Here is a 23,945-nt window from a genome sequence, read left to right on the forward strand (position 1 = left end):
AGGAGGGCTTTCTCCCTTTGTTCCAGTTCTGTAAATTCTTAATGTGAAAATTAACACAGTAAGCCCCCTACAGGCCTTATCAACCTTATACCTCAATTGCATAATTGTTTTAAATGAGCTTTGAGAAAGAAATTCATCTTGACTTGGAAATGGCAGCAGCATGGTGGGCTACACAGAGAACGTCGGTATCACTGCTTGGGCGTCTGCCCGTCTTCTGCTGAAAAACCCCTTCCTGGGCTCTTTCTGCTTGTTTGGTACCGAGACCTCTCCAGCCTTTGCCCTGCTCACCGATTTTAATGCTGTCTTTCCCCTCTGGGACTGTTCTGTACATCAGCCAGTCCTAGGGATGGAAAACCCTGGAAACAGCCTGTACTAAAGGAAGGCTTGGTTTTTGGCTTCACAGCCCAGTAGAAACCTGAATAACTCTCACGTTGGTGACCTAGGACGGCACAAGCAACTTACTGAGGCTGTAATCAAGGCGAGAACGGGATAGATGTGTGAACACGCTGGGTTGGCTTTGTAAGTGCACAGCTCTCCCCCACGAGCAGCGATGGCCCAGGGGCTGCAGCTGGCCCTCCGAGTAGGAGTCATGAATGTGGCCCGATCCATCCATTGATGACCTGCTGGGTGACTCTCAGCCACCCTTCCAACATCTGTCTCTAGGCAACTTGTGCTTAACAGAAAATTCTGTTGCTTATGTTTTCTGGTGCAAAGCAGACATTGGTAACTTCTTAAAGGTTCCGGCATTGAGAGTGGATAGAAGAGCTTTGATTAGAAACTCTAAATCAGAGTTTAGAAAAACCCCAGGGCACTGAAAAGAAAATCTGATGTGACTAACCAATCGAGTATCTGTTCTCTCCAAGTGTCATGCCTCCTGCCAGCCTTTTTTCAGACAGGCACAACCCCTTTCTTTCTAACACTGCCAATCAAAACCAGGGGATTGCTTCCTATTTCTCCCTCCCCAGTGTCCTCCCGTGAGTCACGTAACAGCCGTGATACACGAAATCTGCTCTCACCGCACCTTTCTGCTTCGCCTTGGTCTCTGACTTTGCCTGCCACCATCTGAGCTCTGGGCCGCCTGATATATTAATTTTGCTTAGCTTAGTAAAATGATATCACGATGCTCTCCCTGCCAGCCCGCTGGACACCGCTACTCATTTCCCTGAAACACGTCTTGAATCATGTCATTCCCCTGCTGGAAAATTTCAAGGGAGCCCCACTCTGTACTAAATCAATCCTACATGCCCAGATTTTCAAGCTCCCTCTTCTGTTCTATATTTTATTTCAGCTGGGAGCACATTTGCTATTCTTGCCACAGTTTGTGCAGCCCTATGTCCGCTGTTGCTCGTGCTGCTGTACCCAAGCTACCTGATTTGAGTGCTGGTTCCATTTGTTACTAGCTTTGTGCTTCTGTTTCCGCATTTATAATATGAGGATCATGGTAGCATCTACTTCATAGAGTTTTGTGATCATTACATGAGGAAATGTACACAAAGCCCTTAGAGGAGCCCCAGTACAAAGTAGGTATTCAGTAAATGTTAGAGATTTGTTATTATCACCATCCCCTTCCAGAACTATTTCAAACCCACCTCTTTGGTGAAGTCTTTTTTAATCACCCGACTCAATGTTATTTTTTCCTCTTTTTGTACTTTGCTGAATAGCATTTGATATGTAATGCCCTGCTTTAGAATAGTGTGTGGACTTACCTTGGCCTAGACTAGACTATACACTTATTGAGGTTGAGTGTACACTTACACACTCATTGTATATGCTGGGACTTTGCATAGCATGTGGCACATCAAAAGAACTTAATAAATACTGGCCACATTGAACTAAAGCAATCATGCTATTTTAAAAACTCCTGTTCCACCAGCTGAGAAAAAAAACAGCCCGTAAAGAAAAGTAAATGAAATGAGCACCTTGATAACAAGGATGTTACTGGCGAAAGACACTGAGATTGATGTCATTAGAATGCACAACTAGCCCTGATAACACCCTTCTGTCCATGTTCTCCATTACAGGTCTGCTTAGTGGCCTATCTTGGTTTGTTTATGCTCTGTGTCTCATATCAAGTTGATGAACGGACATGTATCCAGTTTGCAATGAAAGTAAGTTGTCATTTTTCTTTCTCTTTTACCATTGCATAGACAGAAACTTAAGCACAAAATAAAGGCATGCTTTTTTAAAGGGTTGCATATCTGATTATTCTAGAAGCTGCATTTCTAGGCAGTCCAAAAAATGTTTTAGGAGGGCATTCATCCAGACCCCAAAGGTAATGCTAACTTTTTTTAAAGTCTTCATTTCCATAGACAAGGTTGGCATAGAGCATATGTAGTCTGTCCTTCAGTGCCCTTAAAAGGAATATTGAAAATTCATCAGTTCAACAAAACACTTGGCCAGGGACCGGGTTTCTCTATCAGTGCCCACTTCCGTATCTTGGGGGCTTTTTAGAATATTTTAATAATGAAGCAGTCTAAGCATATTTCCTCTTTTAGGTGGGATCACTGAGACAGAAAGAGTACATTGGGTACATCCAAATAATCTGTGCCAAGAGTCTGAGGGCAAAGGGTGGGCAGGAGAGATATGCCTGGGTTAGCAAGTATGCGTGTCTTTCTTGTGACTGTATTTTTCTCTGTTAGAGACAGTGCATTTGGTTGGGGCCAGTCCAAGTACACACCATTTTCACTGCTCAGTAGAATCTACTCCAAAGGGAAAAACAGACACACCCTTTCAGGGTTTAGGAAGATAAACACCCAACTCGGCAATCAGAGCTAGTAGAAATCAAATTCCTACATGTTTTCAACTACTGTAGCAGAGAACAAAAAGCTTTCTGTAATGTCCTTGGTGGCGTTTTATTTTTATTTTGTGATCCATTCATATTGTTTACTTCTCTTCTACAGGAAAGCAAATAAAAACTGGATATTCCTTTATTCACTAGAACAAGAAAGCATAAGGTATAAGAGTTAGCTGTATTATTTACAAATTATGAAGTGCAGAAAGCGTTAGTATATTCTAGTATGATGTAAGTCAGGGGGAAAGGAAATCCAGGGACAAAATACCTCTAAAACCAAAATTAGTCAAAGGGAGAAATAAAGTTTAAAACCCGTTTATTGCTTACAAACTGCAGTCTGGGGCCATCTCTCTTGCCTGCTCTGGCTGAAGTAAAACCAGCTCTCCCCCTCACATCTCAGGTTCAGATAAGCCCTCTGTTGCCCAGGTAATTACCCTTCGATATGGAGATCAATTTCTATCCACCCCAGAGTAACACCTATTGATATGGTGATGCACTAAAGCCCTACATGTCACCACCCCTGAAGAACACCTGTTGATAAGCAGATGCCAGGAGAGATATTCTGGAAAGATTACAGTTTTACCCACATATGACTGAAGCTGTTAACATAAAAATAACATAAAAATACATTGTGCTGATATACATATATACATATATATACATGTTAACATAAAAATACATGTGCTGAAATACACACATGTATTTCAATCATCTTGGAACAGAGTAATTAATGGAATAAAAATGTTCACATTACATTAACTAGCAAAAAAAGCTGGCTATATAAAATGTATGGTATGGTCCTGCAGATATAAAAAAGAAATAGCTCTATGTGCATAGAAAAAAATAGTTATCTGTGAGTGGCAGGGTTATAGCTGCATTTTGGAGTTTTTTTCTCTAATTTTGAAATGTTCTCCAGTAAGTTAGACATAACTTTTCTAATTAAAAAAAAAAAATGAATGGATGCTCTTGAGAATTGGAATTTCGATGGATATGCCTACATTTGGAAAGTCTACTTTTTCTGAGTCCAGATAGAACAGACATCAGTTCATGGTTACTTTTGTGTGTGTGGAGGTCAGACTAAACAGCAAGGCCTAAAAAAACAAAGCCAGAAAGACTAGTAAGAAGTGGCCTGTTACATTACAGGAAGTCATTGGTCAGGTAAAAATTGCTCTAAACCAGATTAATCAATTTATGTAAAATGCCCTCTTTTCCCCTCCAGATGCTCCCGCATAGGCAACAGGCTCAGCTTCCCAGAGGGCCCCAAACCATCTCAAATCTGCATTTAAAAATAAGGAGCAAGGGAAAAAAAACCAAAATCAAATAAAAATGGCACTGCCAATGTCCAGCTAGGTGGAGAACTCCCACTAGGAAGATCTCATTAGCTACCTTTTTTTTTCCCCACCTGTGACAGACTGACAACTACAGAACTTTGCAGTTCTCCTGAATATGACCTTTAGTGATCCTTGCCGCTCGCTCTCTAAGGTGCCCATTATACTGTCTTCAGGTGGAAAACGAGCCGCCGTCCATCTCCAGATTTTCCAAAGGCACAACAGGTTATCGCGTACTTCCCTGTGCTTCCCACACCACTGTCCGGCCGGGAAGGGACGAGACGCACATTCAGGAGGGGTTTCTCACTCGCATACATGCATCTTAGGGCCGGATTGTGGATACCGGCCTAAGCTTCGTTGAATCTATTTGCTCCTGTTGACTGCCCAGAAGCCAGACGGACAATGTGGGGGTGGAGAAGGGGGTCTCTCTGCAGCCTGCGCGCACCCACCGCGCGCGCACACACACACACACACACACACGCACACGCGCGAGCGCGCACAATCTCACTCTCACACCCATCTGCTTTTTCTGGAGAGACAGCAGCCAAGGGGCCTGTCTTTCCATCTCAAGCTCGCAGTCCTGTGCGGCTGCCGCCGCGCGCTCCTCCTTCCCTTGGCCAGGGGCGCCTCCGGCCGGGCCCGGCCCGCTGCCCTCCCTGGCGGCCCTGCCTTCTCGGGCCCTCCTTGACGACTGTCGGAAACGTGTGGGTCCCTGCGCCCGCAGAGACGCTCGGGCACTTACCCCGGGGGGGACCTCGGGCGCGATCGCGCCGCGCCCACCCGCAGGGCCCCCCGGGCGGGGGCGTCCGCCGGCCGCGGCGGGAGGTGGCGGGAGGGGCAGCCGGGGCCCGTTCCGGCCGAGAGCGGAGCCCGCCCGGCGCGACTGCTACCTGCGCGCCCGTGTCGAGGTGCCTTTGCCCGCGTCCCCGGGGTCATCAGCAACCCTTCCTCTGAGAGCTTATCCGTGCGGGGCAAGCAAAACAAGCCACTAGATTTTAAATTACAGATTCTAACCCTGAAGCTTGGTGCCGTTAGGTAAGATAGACGCCGTGAAGGCGAAATACTATAGCGCTTCCGATGGAGCCCACAGGCCTGCGGGGAGCAAGTATTATTTATGTCTCAAGATGGGTAAGAAACTTGATGGGTGGCCCGTGGCCTGTTTACTGGCCTGGTGCTTTCGCCGAGGGGGAGATGCAGAATCACTACGTGAGGGATTCGCGCCAAGGAAAATGTGTTTGTCTTCTAAGGGCATCGCTTTTGTTGGGCTCTCGTCGTTAGCTTCCAGCATGTTTACGGTGCTCAGTTAAAATTGAGCCATCACTGTGTTTGTGTAAACGTTTGCATCCTTTCTGCCAGCCAAGTGTGCGTCGCTACTCCCACAGGACAGAATGAGACAAAGCCAGTGGAGCTGACACGTCCTGAGTCCCGAGACGCGGCAGCTGCTTCCGTCTCCCCTAATTTGCTAATTTCACAAGTACTGAAACAGAGCTACCAGGTACCAGATGCTGTTCGAAGCCCTTTACAGATGGCAACTCTACTGATCCTTATAATGATCCTGTGATGTAGGTGCTGTTCGGATCATCATTACTAGTTTATAAATGAAGAAACACGGGGTTCGTTAATTTGCCCAAGGTGCCTGGCCAAGGAGGGAGAACCAGGATCGGAACCCAGGCAGTCCTGACCCGTCCCTGGGTGCTGGTGTACACTTCTTAAATCTCTTGGGCAAATCTTTTACTGTCTGAGCCAAAGGGTCATCTTTTAAAGATAGGCAGCATTTTTCTTTCAGCAAATGGATTTTTGTGATAATTATGAGAGAACAGTATTTTCCACAATCCTTTGAATTATGTACAGATGGAAAATGAGGGATTATCATCATTGCTTCAAGATAATGCCTCAAGATAAGGAACGCTTCAGTGAATGTTCTAGAGATTTGCGAAGGATGTGTGTGTGTGTGTGTGTGTGTGTGTGTGTGTGTGTGTGTGTGCAGAGGAAATGGGTTATTCCAAGACCTTGTCACTTCCATCCACTGATGGCAGTCAGATGTGTAGAGAAACTCCAATTGGGGCCATTCTACTAAGTCAGATGACTCCCTGGTGGGAAATTATCCTTTTAATTTGAGCCTTCCCCACTGGTAAAGTTACCGATGTATCCACGTTTCCAGAGCAAATGGTTTCCAGTTGCACGCTGCCTGCACTGGAAACACAGCTACAGTGGCCATACCAGGGCAGTCCAGCCAGCACAATTTAATTTGGCAATTGGCCTCAAAAAGTCAGTCGTCAAGCCTGAATATTTCAGAATAACCCAATATTTCAAATATTCTGTTCCCATGGTCCCACAAAATAAGCCCATACCTTTTAGCCCCAGCACTACAGTTTTTGTAGAAAATAAAGCTACTGAAAATTTAGGGACAAGACCAAGGTGATGCATTCAATATCACACATTAAATATTTCCTTTTTACATTTCATAATGGTGCCTACTTTGGATTCATCAGATTCCCTTCCACCACGGCACTGGCCATGTTGCGTGTAAGTTATCCTTGTTACATCCCTGAGTTATAAGATGTCTCCGTAAACTGTTTCACAGGTGAGGAAACTTGGCTTATATTTGGCAGTCCTTCAGATGATTTGAAAGTAAAGTAGTGTGTGTGTTTAAGACATCTTTGATGAAAAGACCCAAAGAATCCCATGCACTCCTTGGTTGTCCAGCCATATCAAGACAAAATGGCTTTAACCCATTCCACTCTCTTCCTGTGCTCTCAGTGAGGCTTCCCAGCAAACGAGACATGTGCTTAGGGCATCAGCGCACGCGCACACACACACACACACACACACACACACACACACACTGCACTCCAGAAAGAAAAAAACTAATGTTTAGATATTCTATATCTAAGACTTGAAAACACTGGAAATTGTGCAGAAAAATCACTAATTTGGAGGACTTTTGGACACATACTTTATAATCTTGTCTATATGTTTTTAGTTTGAATTATGTATATTGGAAGTAGGAGGAGGACATAATCTTTTCAGAGCTACCTTAATGTGAACCTGGACATGACTAGAACTAATCTTCCTTCAGGGAGTTCACATTCACCAGAACTGTTCTGCAAGCAATTTTTGACTATTATAATATACATCGTACATGAAGAACGGGTTTGATACACTAATCCCAACAGCTGGGGGCTCTGTTCCTTATCTAGACCTTCAGTAGGTGGGACTATTAAGAGAAACATTTCCAGTAGTGAGTCCAATCACAGGAACATTTCTTGTTCTGTAAAGTGGTTTATATCGTGGCTGTGTGAAAGAGCATTCACAACTTGTGATAAAATATTTCAGATGTAGGCTAAATGTCTGACTGTCTAAGGTCAGGGCTCTCAGGGTTCTTTAGCAGCAGGGTTAGAACTTTAACTAGACTTTTCCATCCTAGGGCTAATGCATAGGCCAACAGTGTTCAGCACAATGGTGGCTAAGGACCATTTAGAGTTATTTTTATGCTCAGGAACAAACATGGTTTAAGGTAGACTTGGACTGAGATGTGTAGGTGATAAAGCTGACATCATTCGCGTACCTTCTGAAGCCATACTTCTTTTATAACCCAGCAACCTGGGATAAAACCGGGGATCCTGGCATTCCTGGACGTAGTTTGGCAGGCACTACATGGAACCTAGTCTTGTTTATTACCCCATGTTGCTAGTTGACCAGTCTTTACCAGTTTGGAACAACACCATGTTTACATATCAGTAATTTGTTCTTTGCTTCTTTCAGTCTTTATATCAGTGGTTCTTGAGGTCAAAACAAACATGGCAAGCCTTTCTGGGATGGCTCCGTCAGGGATTCATCTAAGCTGCTTGCTACATGCACACACAAGCATCCCACATTCAAGCTGATATTGTTGGCTCAACTCATGGAAAGCACCCAGCATCTGTCCGGCAGAAACAAGCTGATCAGGGCTTACGGAGGGCTCACTAACAAATAAATGTGGTGCCGCTTCCATGTCTTGGATGCTACATTTCTGAGAAGAGACATCCCCCTGATGAGGGACCTTCCTGGGAGAGAAGAAAAAGAACAGCTTTTATTAACTGACTTTGTCAATAGTCATCCAACGTTCTTTGTAACCAGAAGAGTTTTCTTGTGATTTCTTGCAGCTGCTGTATTTTCTGCTGAGCGCCCTGGGCCTGGTGGTGTGCGTGCTGGCCGTGGCGTTTGCTGCCCACCACTATTCACAGCTCACACAGTTTACCTGCGCAACCACGCTCGACTCCTGCCAGTGCAAACTGCCCTCCTCGGAGCCACTCAGCAGGACCTTTGTGTACCGGGATGTGACTGACTGTGCCAGCATCACTGGCACTTTCAAGTTGTTCTTGCTCATCCAGATGATTCTTAACCTGGTCTGTGGCCTTGTGTGCTTGCTGGCCTGCTTTGTGATGTGGAAACACAGGTACCAGGTCTTTTATGTGGGTGTCAGGATGTGCCCCCTGACAGCTTCTGAAGGCCAGCAGCAAAACGTCTAGCATTCTTTCTGAAAGGTGGGAGAGAAAACAGTACGCTGACTAGCTGAGGTTCAAAAAATATATAAAAGAGGAAAGCAAGAAAGAAAAAAACTTTTGACAGTAATTTTCATTTTTCTAAATGAATATTTTTATATTTTTCAGGAAATGAAAAGGCATTTCTTCAGGTTTCTGTAGTATCTTTAAAAATTCTTAATGGGAAAATAAGATCCAAATTGACTTTGGGATATTAAAAGAACACCGAACAGCAAAGAATGGCATCCATCCATCTTTACAGCCTGGAGTTTATTCCTCACACAGGTTTCCCACGATATTCAAAAGCAGATCATTCGTATGAAACCTTTCATGAGGCAGAATGGCAATAACCATTTCGTAAAAGTGAAAAATCCTCTTTGGATTTCATCGGTAAGCATAAGCAGTAGTAATGTAGTCTTTCATAAAAGCAAAGTGGCGCAGAGTGAACTTTCAGATAGCAGGAGGAAATGGTACTCATTTTATCCATTACTTACATGATCTTTTTGCCTGTCAGCCCAGTTTGGTGTGTTGATTGGCATTTCTGGCCAACTTGCTAAACTTGGTAGTCTGTTCCAGGCCTTCCCCCCCTCCCACCTTTAACTTCACTCTGTCTTGGAGAATGCAGGGACTTGGGGAGGCCAGACTGACTCTCTCCACCGCCCCTGGTAGATGGTAGATAGGTCTTCAAGGTATGACATAGCTTCGAGGAGCAGAGCAGAGAAGAGACTTTGCAAAAGGCTGAATAATGACCAGTATCTGGGCTGGGGCACCAGCCTTTGCTCTTCAGCTTCCTGAGTTTGGCTTTGCAAGTAGATCACTTACTGAATGCTTTAGATGACTGTCTGCTTCTCCGTAATGGAAGGTGGGTGGTAGTTGTATTCCTCATGATGTAGAAGGTTTAAAAATAATCATATTATGCTTCCATTCTATCATCTAAAACAAATCATTAACACTAATTTCTAGGTAATTGTTAATTATAATTATGCTCAGAAGCCTATTTAATGAGCCCTGGCTGTACTTACGTAGCACCGGTGTTATTAGGAGAAATTACTCTCACAAGAGAGGTGGTGTAAAGATTCTTTCCTCTGAAAGCCAAGCTTTACAAGGAGGAAAAAATAGTCATTTTTATGAATAGCTCAAGTTAAAAATACTCTTAAACAAAAACAAGAGAATTTGTAATGGGAAATGTTTATACAAATAGCACATTTATGATATGTCGTGAAGTCTCTCTCTTGGCAGCTAACTACTTTTGAGGAAAAATGGGTAATGTCAATGTGCTCCGTTCACGAAACTGTATCCGATACGTAATCCTATTATTGATTGCATAGGCACAGGCAACCTAGAGGCTTAAACTAATGTTTTGAAGTCCTTATTTGAGCAAAGGTCCATTGACTTTAAGGGTCTTTTTGTTTTGTTTTGAAGTGTGACTTAAAAACCTTACGGCAGAGTCTTCCCTCTCTTATTGTTATTATTAAATTCTGAACAATATCAGTGTTTTATGGACGGAACTCAGAGTCAATTTCAGGCAGCATAAATGTTTTCAAGAACTTTCTCTATTAGTTTGCTCTGTTGAAAGCAGAAAACCAAGACAATAATTGAGCTGTTTGCCTTTCTACATTGCCTGTTGATAGACTTTACTAATCATGAAGTTCTACCCTAACAGAAAGCCATTTTCTTGTTTGCCTTAGAATATAAATGAACAATTTCATTGATTGTGATGATAGTGTCAACTTTTACCCACAGTAAATATCTAAACAAAAATGTTAAGTCTGTTAGTTGAAGGATAGTAAATATCTTTCATGTCTTCCAGATAAAACACCTGATTAGCAGATGTGAAAACCTTTTTACTGTCGACTTGCTTTAAAAATGGCCTTCTTGATTCCTCAAGGGAGGAACAACCTAAGACAGGCACAGTCGCAGGGGGGCCATCAGGTGAGAAATTGGGGATCAACAGAGGTGAGGCTTAGAACCTCACTCCCCCTGTTCTGAGAGAAATCTTCTGCATCCGTGAATGTTTTGTTGCCCTTGTCTAGCTTGGATTAACACATAGTCTACAGGCACACACCTGATCATCTACATTTGCCCTCTTACAGCAATAAACTATGTTTTCTACCTTTATCTTGCATCTACCTACCATTTCAGCATTTTATTTAAAAAATAATAAGAATGAGAATAAGAATAAGAATAAGGGAGAAATGTGGGATTCACATATAAATGAAGTATAAAAATCAAACGAATAATCATAATTGACCTGATTGTTTATAGTTCATGATGCATGATCAAAACCAAAAGTTTCTGTGATATGACTGCCCTTCTACTGGTCACCATGTAAGAACTTATTCACTATGTAAGAACTTGTTCACCATGTAAGAACTTGTTCGTTATGCTTCAGAAGATTGGAGACTGTTGAGAATTAGGCATGGGGTTGATTAATGATTGTGCTTTGAGTCCCCTATACAGAATTTTATTGTTGTTAACAACCATATGATCAATAAATATGAGAGATGCCCTCTCAAAAAAAAAAAATGGCCTTCTTACACATGAGCTCAGGCCAAGAAAGCACACTGGAGAGCTTAGTGGATAAGACTGGAACGTAGGTTTGAACACACACGTTACATGGACGGAACACCCAAGTGTCCTGCTGATAACCTGAAAAAATACTTTGTGCCTGTTAAAAAAAAAAACAATCCCAATAACTGAATCCATTTTGGTGTTGACAATTTTCTATAAAGAAAATGATGGAGAATTTGGAATGTTGTAGGCTTTCTTTAAGGAGTGAGAAACTAGTGTTCTAATGCTAGTTATGATGAATTAGGCACCATGGAAACACCCTGTGTACCTCTAACAACTTTTTATAGTGAACACTACAGGTTTTTATATTAGAAAATTTAAATTCTACACATCACTAAGGTGCTCTACGCTTTACAAGCGATTCACAGGGTATGTTAAATGGCAGAATAATTTAGCTTATGTGCTTCCTTTTTCTAAATAATGCAACTAGTAAGAACTGGTGTGGTGATGAGCTTGAAAAATAATCAGCATACATTATATAATCTATATGTATTGGTTGATAGATAGACATAAGGATTTTGCTTACTGTGTGACTGAATTATTCTTGAATCCCCAAAGAAAGAAAAAAAAACATGAAAGAAGGAACAACAACAACAAAATGAATAAAAGAAAACAGGAACAAAACAAAGATTCCTGGGTTACAGACACACAGGGTATTGATACAAGGAAGAATTGTGTTGCATGAATAACAAACTGCTTTGGGCTGGATCTGAAGTATTTTGAGGTTGTGTTTTGCAAATATTGAAGCTACAATAACGGCAACAGAAAAGGAACAGACACACAGCTTCACACTTAGTAAAATGATACATTTAACATCTGACAAGAAGCCAGGATGGGGACTGTCTCTTCTAAGCCATAAAACAGGAAGGTTTGCGCAATCGTCCCTCCCACCTCCTTCAGGAGAATTAAATGAATCAAGACTTTGGAAGGAGGGGGAACAGCCGGAACTTGGCAGTACTTGAAATAGGAGGAATCCAGCAGCCTAAATGTACAGACTTTGTAACCGAGCCCGCTCGATGGGTCTGTGCCTTCACGTGACCACCATCTGTGCCTCCCTCACTCCCTCCAAATTTGTGTAGGCAGCTCCTTGGAGCCATGCCTACAAATACAGCAACCCCAGGCCCTAGAAACTGTAGTCAAGGAACAAGCCTAACTTTCTTCCCCCTTTAAATTAAATGTCTATCTGATCTCTTTGGGGGGGTTTCCAGATGCAACGTCAGTGTTCTGACAGCGAGAACGCATTCTATGTGAGGGTTTTCTATTGCTGTCCAGGACATCAGAATCTTTTAATATCCTTGTACTTCCCCTCCTGCATGCAGTGTATCTGGAATATGTTTACAGATTTTTAGTGAAGGGTGAGGTAGAGGGTATCCAAGGGAAATTCTGAGGGACAACAGTGGCGTGGTTATTTAAAGATAATCAAAAACAAACCAAAAACTTGCTCTGAAAAAACTAATCATAACCTACCATGAAGCGTATCTTTGTTTTCTAGTGATCGTCTTTGAACTATTGCTATGTAGCCATACATTTCTGTAAGTCACACTGGCTCTCAGCTCTTTTTTATATGTAAAAGATACAAAGCACTTCTATATGCCAGGTTTTAGATGTACACTGTATGTTCAGGATGGTGTTCAAAAGATCTGGTGGCCAAATATATCGACTCACAGTGGAAACATTTGTTTGGATGAAGGTTCAGCGGTTCAGCCTGTGAAATGAATACCTTGATTTGTTTCTTCTGACTTTGTAGTGCTTCGTTATCTCAATTGATTATCCCCTTCAAAAATAGTGGTCTGTACCTGGGTGTTGCGATGTCATTCTTAGGGCATTGATGAAATAGTGAAGAGAAAACAAAGCGTTTCCTGTATGTTTGAGATGGTTGTTTTTAAAGGGGATGCATATAATGCAGATTTTCTTTGTTAATAAAATTTTCGTAATCTTTGAAAACACCGTGTTTGGATGTGCTTTGAAGTGATGGAACGTTGCACATGAGCTGGGATACATAAAAGCTCTCAGACTAGTGTTTACTTCAAAAATTGTGTTTTGGAATAATGAGAACTAATATTCATGTCGACTCTTTTGTGCCAGTGTATTTTGGTATCCTGCATGCATCATACAAGACAAGGTTGTATTGTAAATAACTTCCCAGGCAAAGAGAGCCTGAACTGGAAAAAATCTTGTAAAAGATACTAGGAATGCTGATTCTTCATTTGTATCTATTAATGTCAAGTAAAGCTTGGCCTAAGCAATGAAATACATGTTTGAATGTCACATACTTGATGGTAACCTACATTTAATTCTATAGAAAACCAGACAGCCGATTGAGTTTCAAATCTGAATGCAAGAACTCCTTCTTCCCAACTTTGAGCCAATTTATACAGTTGATTATCCTGTAAAATGCAATGTTCCTCTTTTTTTAATTTATTAGGAAAGGAATAATGATTTAGAACCAGGTTTTGAGATGCATTTCCTTTCCTTCGTGTTAAGAATGCAGGATTTAGGGCTGGAAATCTGGCTGCCACTTTTTAGCTGTGTGACTTTGGCCAAACTGTTGGATCTTCAGTTTCCTCATTTGTAAAGTGGAGATAAACATAACTGCCTCACTGCATTATAGGGGAGGTTAAATGAAATAAAACTTAGCAGTGGATCTGGCTAATGGGGATAACTTAGTAAGCATTTGGTTTCTTCCTTCCTTAGTTGGGTTCTGCATAACCTCCGATACTTTCTTGTCCAGGCTTCTGAACAAGAAGAAAACTAGACTAGAAAACTACACCCAACTAGAAAACTAGCTCTGCTTTGCTAGACCTTCAGTGACTTCTTTTTATAAGCCAAAAACATCACATGGGCCTTTCACAGAAATTCTGCTTTTAAAATAAGATAGAACCAACTCTTATTGATGATAGACAGTGCATAGAATTAATGTGCTGGCTGGATTCCTCTTTCTTGGCTTACCCACCTGGGTGTTCCTTGAGTGTGACTGTCTTCTCTCATTCCTCTCTCAGGCAGAAGTGGAATCTGGGACATTTCTCCTGATTTTTGCATCACTTCAAATTTAGTGCAATTGAAGCATGTTTAATCCCAACTTTTTAAAATGAAACTTTCTTGAACATTGGTGCATTACCCGTCTATTGTATTAGGTTGTAACGTACAACCCTTCATTTATTTACAAACCAACCATCAAGTACCTTTGGTGTACTTGACTCTGAGTCACTGATTCTCATTCAAGAATCATAAAAAATTTCCTTTTGAGCGTCATCAGAAAATACCACCTGGAGCTTCATTCTCCAGGCTGGATAGGAAAACACTCATATGAGTCTACATTTGTGACAAATTTAATTATTGAAATTATACAGCCAGAAATCTACTTTTTCTCTTGATAGAACCTATCTCTGTAGTTCATGATCAATTACTATAAATTTTGTTTGTTTGACAGACTCTTCTTGTATAAGTTAGTCTTTATGAAGTGCAGGACTAATATTGGCCTTGTCTTTTTAAAATTCAGATTGTAAGCAAATGAAAATAAACCTAATGTATGGGGATGCCAGCTTGGAAGCAACGGTTCATTTCTTTCCAACAAATATTTATATATGTTTATTGACCCCTTCCAAAGTATAGGTTCTTTGAGGAAGTCTTTTTTGTTTGGGAAGGTCATTAGAAAAATCCTTTAATCAAAGGGATGTGGGACATATACTCATTTGTTATTCTCAGGAAAAAAACAGATAATAGGCAATAATCTGGGCAAAAAAACTAGGACAATAATGCAAAGACAAGGGACAGCCTGAAAGTGGTGCACAGGCCATAGTGAATTGTCAGAAATAGAAGAACCAGAGTCTGAAAATTAGGTGATAAATTTGTCACTAGCTTCAGTGGATTATTTTTAATTTTCTTTCGCACAGGTTAGAACTAATATCCTCTTACAAAATAGACAGTGTTCCCTCAGATACCTTTATGGACAGAAGGAGACTTCTAATTTGTCATTCAATTTTTTTCTAGATTGCAAAAAATGTGACCAAGGGATGGTTATATGACTGAAAAAAGAGAGAAAGCTTACATTATTTTAATATAGAGAAGCCTAGGATATGGGACACTGAGATTGACTCTTTAATCAATGGCTGGGAGCATGCCCTCAACTGAATGTAGGGAAGAATGACATCATGAGTATACTGGGGGCTGGATGAGGCAACCGTGAAGTGTGGATTCTATCCTTGCTTAAGTCAGAGTCAGAGCAGCCGTCCTGGCACAGTCCTCACACCCACCTGCCGCCAGAGTGAAAAGTCACTCCGGACAGCTCTGGGTAAAATGACCAAGAAGGCCACCTCTACTTCTGGGACTTAGCTCTCTCCCCGTCCCCTGCGCTCTCTCTACTCCCCCAGAGAACAGACTGCTCCCTACCCAGCCTCACCTCATTCCACAACAAAACCTGCCCCTTCTTCTTCCCCATCCCACTTCTAGGAGACTGGACTAAGGTATGGTTAAGTCAGGGGCTGAAGGTTAAGGCTTATGAGACTGAAGCGCTACCTACTGCACTAACAAGGCACCTTGAAGGTTAAGGCTTTAATATAGAAATCCCCATATTGTTTTCATTATGGAAGGATATTCCTAAAAACCAGAGAGCTTTTCTGGTCCAAAGAAAGGAGGCATGAGGCCAAGGAGGGGAGACCTGTCCGGCAGTCCTTCAGACCCAGCCACGTAGGTGACCACCAACTCGGATCAGAAGCATCCTAGTTTCTGAGCTGGTGGGACTTGGAGAACATTTCCCATCAGCCTCAGCTCTCGCGGAGACTTGGGAGCCTGTGTGGGTCTGCAGCCGAACAGGCTGCTGGTTACAGATGAGCAAATGCTCAGACTGGCTGAAGGGAAGCTTCCAGAAGTCTGAGGGAAAGGGTTTTTCCTCCCGTGATTTCAGAGGGCATTGTACTGTGGAAGGCAGAATGAGTGAGAAAAGGGAAGAATTCATGCAGAACCTCTTTGCCCCCAGCGCCCGGCTCCCTGAGCATTATTTCTGACAGCTCACCAAGGCTGACTAACTTCGCTCAGGCCCCTGGGCTTGTCTACCCGTCCCACGCAGAACCCCCTCAGAGCTGGCTTGGCTTCACACTGCTGCCCAGAGGAAGACGTGTCAGGCAATAAGCAGGAAAAATGCTCATTGCTTGCTGAAAAAGTCCAAAATTGTAACTTGCCAGGGTAATCTTTTTTTTTCTCCTTTTTTAATTTCCAAAATGTGCTCCTCCCCCGGAGTCCTTGAGCACAGACCTGTGGTTTTTCTCTCTCCTGGGTTTTACAGTCTATCTGCCTCAAGCCAAGAGACTTGGCTCTGCTCGCCCTGAGTCGAGTCTCGGCTGGTAGCTGAACCCAGGAAGCCCTGGCCCCACGTCTCTCCCTGGAACCACCAGACCACACAGTCTCCCGGGCTCAGTCCTTTGGCTGGGTGTCCTCATCCTCTTTGTGTGGAAAGAGATGTGTTACATAACTGCACAACCTACTAAATGCTCCATTGTCTTCCACTTGGGAGAGCTCAAAATAACCCATTAGTGACTTAGGACTTATCACAAAGACAGAATCTATCACTCCGTGTCCACAGCCCCCAAGGAGGGAGCCTCACCTATCTGACTTAGATCAATAGTCAGCAGTGACACTTAATGACTGTGGTCTTTGGGGAATTAAAAGTTCAGGACAAGGGGCAGGAAATACAAGGCCTAGTTCATCTACAGGTCACAGTATTTTGCTCAAGCAGCACAGGAAAGTCATTTGTAATTCAAGACTTCAGATAGCCATAAACAATTCTGATCTGATGATTCTTCTACTAATCTGATTTTGATCAACAGCTGATGAAAACAGAAGGTGTCTGGTCACCAGAGGAAAGATACCCAAGCAGTGAAATCAGTTTTCTCTTATCTCCCTGGGCAGGGATTTATGTCAAGGCTCCTTTTAATAGCCCACAGTGCCAAGAACTGGGATGGCGGCCATGGATGGAAAGAGTTTCTGAGCAGAATGACAGAAACCCGGGGGGTTAGGTCTTCTTCTCCATCTTTATTTTCTATGAATCTCTGATTAGCCCTGTTGGGAATTCCAGTAATTACTTTAAGCTGGCACCTCTAGAAACAAATATACCTCTTAGGATTCAATTAAAAATGAAAAAATCCTCTGTCTGCATTGTGTTGCCAAGGAATTGTGCCGTCTAAGGTAGGGTGCAGACCAGGATGAATAAAACACTCTGCATTTGGTGACATTTCCATCTGGTTCTGCCGCCAGAGCAGCCCTGGGGAGAAGAGCTGGAGAGAGAAGGAGGGACAAGCCTGCTCCAGTCTAACATCTCTTCCCCCTGGACCTCATGGCCTTGCAAGGATCCCTCACGGCTCTTACTTATTTCTTTCTGCAGCAGATGTTTTCTCATCTGGGCCCAGCTGCGTGATTAGTTTCAGGTGGAGGCACATTTCTTCCCCTGCTCAGCGACATGTGAATCTTCAGCCAAGCTTTCAGAAGGGGTCCCTGAACCTGCTGAAGTGCAGCCATCTCCCATCTTCTGTCTTGTGAAGCATACCTGGGCAGCATGGAGAGAAAAGGGGCTGACTCTTCTTGCTAGAGCCATCTGCCGCTTCCCTTAGCACCTCACTATCATGCACCAGCCCACCAAATTCAGTGCACGGGTCTCTGCACAGCAGCAGACAAACTGGGCGCATAAGAAACTTCGCTGTGCTGCTTCTTGTGTGCACACGTGGCTCATGGCTCATATTCAGCTCAGTGAGTTAGAAAAGGCAGAGAGTAAGAAGGGAGTTTCCATTCTGGCTTTACAAGAGTGATTTCCACAAGGATCTCGGAAGCCAACGCTTCTTGCAGGAGCTTCTTTACCTAAGCTACAGGGCAAAATTTTAGTGCATGTCATTTGAAAAGCCCACCAGCTTTGAAATAATAATAACAAGCAAAAGAAGAACCCTTCCTCTGTGTTCTTATTTCCAAGAAACAATGTGGAGCTGGTTCCAGTCTACCTCAGGTGAAAAAATTGTATCATTTCCATTTTATTTGAAGGCAATCTGCATCCAAAAATGGGTGGGGACTCCTTATACTGCAGGACCAACTTCAGAGACGGCACTCCGCCTGCTCATGAAAGTGAAGTGGCCTCGCAAATCTGCTTCCCTTTTTAAATGCTAACTTGCTATGTAGGAAGGATTGAGAAAAAACAAGAGGAAGAGATTCATAACAACAAATACTTACTTAAAGTATGGAAGAAATTACCAAGGGAACTTGTAGAATCCCTATCTTGGCACAGTATTAAATAACCTTATTTGAAGATTACAAATAAAATAATAACTCTTTTTCTAGGATGTCTTCATTGAAATCCTACCCAAAAGCTGTAAGAAGAAAATTCTTCAAATTAGAAATCATGGGAATTTACCAAACCAACAGACTTCTGATTGGGTTGGTGTCCCTCCTTAGGTGTCCCCTGGCCTCTTCTATATTTAAATATATTTCTGGCTTAAGGAATTTTGGAGAAAGGGTCAAAAAGAAGGAAGTTAAGGGACTATAGAAAGGAGTAGAATTGAAATATCAATAAATGAGCACTTCAAGGTAGCAATAAAAATAAAATTTTAATTTAAAAATTCCTTAATAATAGACTTCATATTTTAAGTACATATATGAAAATCATATGCCAAAGTATGGTCCTCTTTAACTAGACTTGGGAAATCACGGAATAATATTTTAAGGAACACTTTGAATTCAGTGTCTATATATATTTGAGAGGCCAAAATCTGGCCATTAAGAGCATGGCTTAGGAACCAGACTGCCTGCGTTCCCATTCCAGTGTGGGTTTGGGCAAGCCACCTACCCTTTCTGTGTCTCTCTGCCTTAGATTCTTTGTCTGAAGAATAATAGGCATTTGTGAAGAGTGAATGAATGATTATCTGTAACATATTCAGAACAGTGCCTATGGTTGAGTGTGAACTGTCAACAAACCGAAATTCAGGGGCGCTTCAGGAAATCAGGAAAACACTGGTAGCACCCAAAATTTCTATAGCAAAGCAGTTTGAAGAAACACAATTAATAGTTTCTATCTTCTGAAACCTAAGTACCAAACAGTAATTCTTCTGCCCCTTGCAAATACTGGAAGTGTGATACAGAGGATTCTCTTGTGTTTGCTCCTGTGCTGTCCCTACTCAGTGGGCAAACTGGATCGGGGCTCCAGGGTCCTGGCATCTGGGAGCCTAAATGCTCACTGGCCTGGGGATGATTCTAGGACCAGAGTAAGACTTTAAGGGCCCAAAGCCATCCTGTAGGCCGTTCCCCTACTCCCATAGGTCCCAGTGACTCTGATTATAATGAATCCCTCATGTGGCCTTTCAGGGAATAAAAAAGTAACAAAAAGCTTTGAATAATAAGCAGGGCACCCTGGGAAAGGCTAACCCACCATCTGTGCTTTGGAGACATGGTAGGTCTATGAATTGTTTACACGGGTACATACAACTTCCCTCTTCAAGCCTAACTGGCAGAGTTATTTTCTTCCTACCATCCAACAGCTCAGCACCCATAACTCAGGCCTCTCAAAGCCCTGACAGGGAGCTCTATGGGACAATAAGATGGCTCATAGCAACGGGGATCCTCGAATTTTATGGATCCATGTCCAAATAGCCAAGGTCAGCCCTGGAATCCAAGAGAGAAAATTTGCTGAGGACTTTTCCAAAGCTCTTCTTACCAGGCCACATCACCTGCCCCAAAGGCCCTGAGGGCTGGTGCCAGAGGTGGGCTTAAAATGCAAACCTCCTCTGTCCAACCCTACACGCAGAGTTCTATGCATTGACATCTCAGGTATTCTGAAGAGCTAAGGTAGACGAGGTTTAGACTTAAAGCATGTCTGTGAATTAAAAATAGAAATTAAATACAGACATGAGCAAACTGTCCTGAGGAGGAACAGAGGTGACTTCCTTGCCTTTAGGAGAAAGGTCAAGGTCATGGGATCACACCTGACCACAAGCCGACCCTCTAAGCCACATCCACCGCTTTGACAGCAGTACAACTCAGCTGTCAAGAAAGAGACATGGCCACCACCACACTCGACCCCAGACCACCTCCCCTTCTCCCAGGTCTGCTTTCTTCCTTTGCTCCCCTTTCATGCAGAGGAGGAAGCCCCATAACCAGGGGGAGGGACCAGGGGGGCCTTAGCAGGAAAACCCTTGCTTACCTGCCTCAAGAGGTTGGTATTCTTTGCTCCTATAACATAAAAGCAGTTCTGGATGAAAAAAAAGTTGGAAGGTCAGAGTGAATAAACATGTGAGTTACTTAGAGACAAGCACCAGGTTTCATACTATGTTCTGTGGAAACCTAGGATTTCCTGAAGGTTCGGCACTGTTTAGTAAGAGGGAATTAGGTTTCAGGTGTGGTTTTTTTTTTTAAATGAAGTTATCAGATTTTTAAATGTTTTCTACAGATAGTATTTCTCTTCACTCCCAAATGACACTCCCATCCATATTCTACAGGGTGCGTTTTCCTCCAAGTGCAGTCACAGCCCTTGACGTAAAGCCAAAGGGAAAAATGATTTTCTGCTCTTATGTTTAAAATGTTGAGTCTTGTTATTTACAGTCAAAAATTCTTTCCTGACATTGATACTGTAATAAGGAAAAAATATAAAAAGGGACAAGAAAATGTTTTAGAGTCTCTTTCAGTTTACTCCCAAACCTTCTACATTAATATTTACTTCTTAAAATCTTTGCATTAAAGCCAAAAGGAATCCTTGCCCAACTCACTCATTTTATAGACAAGCAAACTGAGTCTAGAAGAAGTTAAGTGACTTGACTCAATTTCTTCCTCTTTCCTTTTTAACATAAACATTCGGCTTAAACTGGCACACGTTTTCCTTTACCTTGTTCTTTCTTTACTCTGCCATATGAACTGAAATGTTTTACTGTATGTCTGGGATCTGCAATTACATACACTCTTATTTCAACAAACCGGAAAGCCTGCTCAATATCCTTCAGGAGGCTAGGTAAGGTCTCATTTTCTCTGGGACAGGGTGAAAACTCCCCATTCACATTGCCAATAGAGCCCAGGACATTTCTTCTACACTTTTTTAGAGTAAAATAAAATAAAGCAAAACGAAGCTTACACATCCACTCCTGACCTCGGTGACCCCGAACAAACGGTAACAGTGGTATGAAAGCGGACACGCCGAGAACCCGAGAGTCGCTGGAAGAGGAGTAACTGTGAGTGTGCGTAGGGAATTCTGAGGGGTAGACCAAAGCAGCCTTTCTTTGGGGATGTGCTGATTATGTGACACTGTGACTGGAACCCCCAGGGGACCTTCCCAACGGTTCCAGTTAAATATCACAGACCCTAGCGCCAGCCAGATTACCTGGGGTCCAAGTCTGGTGTTGCTACTATTTACTAGCTATAGACTCTTGGACAAATTCCTTAACTGCTCTGTACCTAAGTTCCTTCATCTGTAAAATTGGAGTAAGAAGAGCACCTACCTTACAGGGTCGTGGTGAAAACTATGAGTTCATATCTAGCATGTCTGGACAAAGTGTATGGGACATCCTCACGGTACCATCTATGCTCATCATTATCATTATCATCCCAACCCATCTTTGAATCTGAAAATATGGGCCAATGATGGAAGACGGGAGGAATTCTTTTGTTATGGTGGACCAGGTGCTCAGGAAAACAATTCAGTTATGGCTTGACTTGACAGTGAAAAAAATCCTTTTTCCCATACTTAAACCCAGCTTTAACCATTAAGGCACACTTGCTCACAATTAACATTCAAACTAGAGAGCAGTTTCGAGAATGTGCTTTCTTAGAGAACTCTCTGGCAGACGACAGATCTTCAGATTAAAATGTCCTCATTCTGGCACCAGATCCGCAACAGGGAATGATAATCACACCAACTCCAAGTCTTCAAATGTGGGATTTGCTTTAGAATCTGCTCCAAATGGTTCTATTGTCAATAAACGTTGGCTAGTCCTTCCCAGTCACCTTCCTGCGACTTTCATGATGTCCTTTTCAAATCTAGACTCATCCTCTAGGGAAATACATGCTGGTGCTTCTAAAGATCACCAGACTTTCAGAGCCAGCCCTTCTAGCCGCATGAAAAGGTTCAACATGAAAATAATGAGACATTTCTTTTCTCCCTCATATCATCAATCTTTCCAGTGTTGTGTCAACCCTTTTGCATTTGGGGGGGTGCAGTAGGTTCACCCAGAAGGTATCATATATTTACCAGCATACAAGGAATAACGTAGGGAAGGGAGCTAAAGAAAATTTCCAGTGCCAATGAATTGGCTTAACCCTGATAGATTCAGAAGGTCATTTTATGCTGGGAAGAAACACAGGGGTCTGGGAGTCCCGGACATTGCTAACGGAATCCCGCGGCAGGAAAACTTCCACCGCTTCTGGGTTGTCATCGTTTGTACAACCAGCGCAAACCCACAACACACACAATGACTGGAGGATCTGGCGAATCGTGGAAACTCCTTCCAAAGCAATCAGGTCTTATCCCTCCCCACTGCATTTGAGGCGGGAATCAAATATGCAACTTAAAGCTAAAAAACACTGGACTTTGAAATCAGTAAGCAGAACAGAAAAAAGCAGCAATAGAATGTCAGAAGCCGTTCTTCACCTGCTCAACTTGAAGAGAGGCCTGGGCTCCCACTTACCTCCTGCCGAGGAAGAGACTACTGTGAAATCTGCCCTGGGGAAGCCTGCCAGGGCCTCAGAACAGGCCCACCCCGCTCCGTGCGGTGGCCTTGGCAACACAACAGAGGGCTGGACGAGCTAGATGAGGCCGGGCCGAGGAGAAGGAAAGAATGGCATGAAACACAATGCAGCTGCTGAACTTTCTTTTCATTAACTTTAAATTATATCAATTTCTAGACTTTTGGATACCCACTGAAAGGACAAGAAAGACTAAAAAGACAATCTGTCTGCTTTTAACCCAACCCCAATTGAGCAATAATGAATGTAATACAGCCTGAGGCAGAAAGACAGGCCAACGCGAACCCAGCTCCCCACCTACCAATTCTGTTTAGCTAGAAGTTTCCATTTCGGCTCGCCTCCTCTGAGGGAGGCTGTCCCTGCAGCTGTCTCCTCTGCCCGGCCTAACCCCAACCCCAGAGTGACTCAGCAGAGCAGGCCCTGCCGGGGGGGACCGAGGCAGGGCGCTGGTGATGTGGCGCGGGGAGTGTGCGCCGTCTTCCCGGCTTGCTTTACACACTGTCCCGAAGCACGTCTGGTAGAAATGTCCAGTAGCAGTGGGGTCATTACATTATTTATGTACTTCCACTTCAGGTGTCTTTTGGGGAAAAGCTGACCAAGCAGATGTTTCTTGGCTTTGCTAGGCTAGCTGAGATGGGGTGGCTGGATGGGAATGTGGCGGGGAGAGGGGCAGGTGTGAGCTCTCATCTCCCAATCTCCACGTGTTTCAAGATGCCAGCATTCCAAGCCCTTCCATCATCTTCTGCCCCAGGTACTGGAGCAGCACTTTGTTTTATTATAACTGGATCAATAGATCTTCAAATGCACCGAGCTCCTCCAGGTGCCTGTACCTCTTTGGTCACAGGATAAAAAATGAGGGCAAGAGGAAAAGGAAATGTCAAAGATTCAAAACTCCAATGCATGTTGATTGAATACGTGCCTGGAGCTGGTCATCATTCCAAGAGCTGGAGGCGTAGAGCTCCACAAAGCTGGCATTCATGGGAGAGAAACAGACAAGGGAAACGTAAGTAAACAACGAGGACATTTTAGACG

The 23,945-nt window shown here is 43.1% G+C and overlaps 1 protein-coding gene and 1 long non-coding RNA gene across 3 annotated transcripts in view; one reads left to right on the plus strand and one right to left on the minus strand.

Moving 5' to 3' along the window:
• The window catches only part of SSPN (sarcospan), a 35,537-nt gene extending 22,377 nt beyond the window's left edge, over window positions 1–13,160 (plus strand). Inside the window, exons 2-3 of the mRNA XM_036889447.2 lie at window positions 2,022–2,108; window positions 8,265–13,160. Of these exons, the coding sequence (XP_036745342.1) occupies window positions 2,022–2,108; window positions 8,265–8,630 (453 nt within the window). The 3' untranslated portion in view covers window positions 8,631–13,160. The remainder of the gene's footprint in view (window positions 1–2,021; window positions 2,109–8,264) is intronic.
• A 3,879-nt stretch (window positions 13,161–17,039) lies between these two features.
• Window positions 17,040–23,699, minus strand: LOC130680567 (uncharacterized). Of its 2 annotated transcripts, none has more exons than XR_008993573.1 (4): window positions 23,215–23,699; window positions 22,856–22,973; window positions 20,386–20,433; window positions 17,040–17,751 (listed from the first exon to the last, which is right to left on the minus strand). It is a non-coding gene; the product is annotated as an uncharacterized LOC130680567 (long non-coding RNA). The 2 variants fall into 2 exon arrangements; XR_008993574.1 differs by having other exon boundaries at window positions 23,211–23,699.
• Between the last annotated feature and the right edge of the window lie 246 nt (window positions 23,700–23,945).

The sequence above is a fragment of the Manis pentadactyla genome, chromosome 14 (genome assembly GCF_030020395.1).
Source record: "Manis pentadactyla isolate mManPen7 chromosome 14, mManPen7.hap1, whole genome shotgun sequence".
In the NCBI taxonomy this organism is placed as follows: domain Eukaryota; kingdom Metazoa; phylum Chordata; class Mammalia; order Pholidota; family Manidae; genus Manis; species Manis pentadactyla.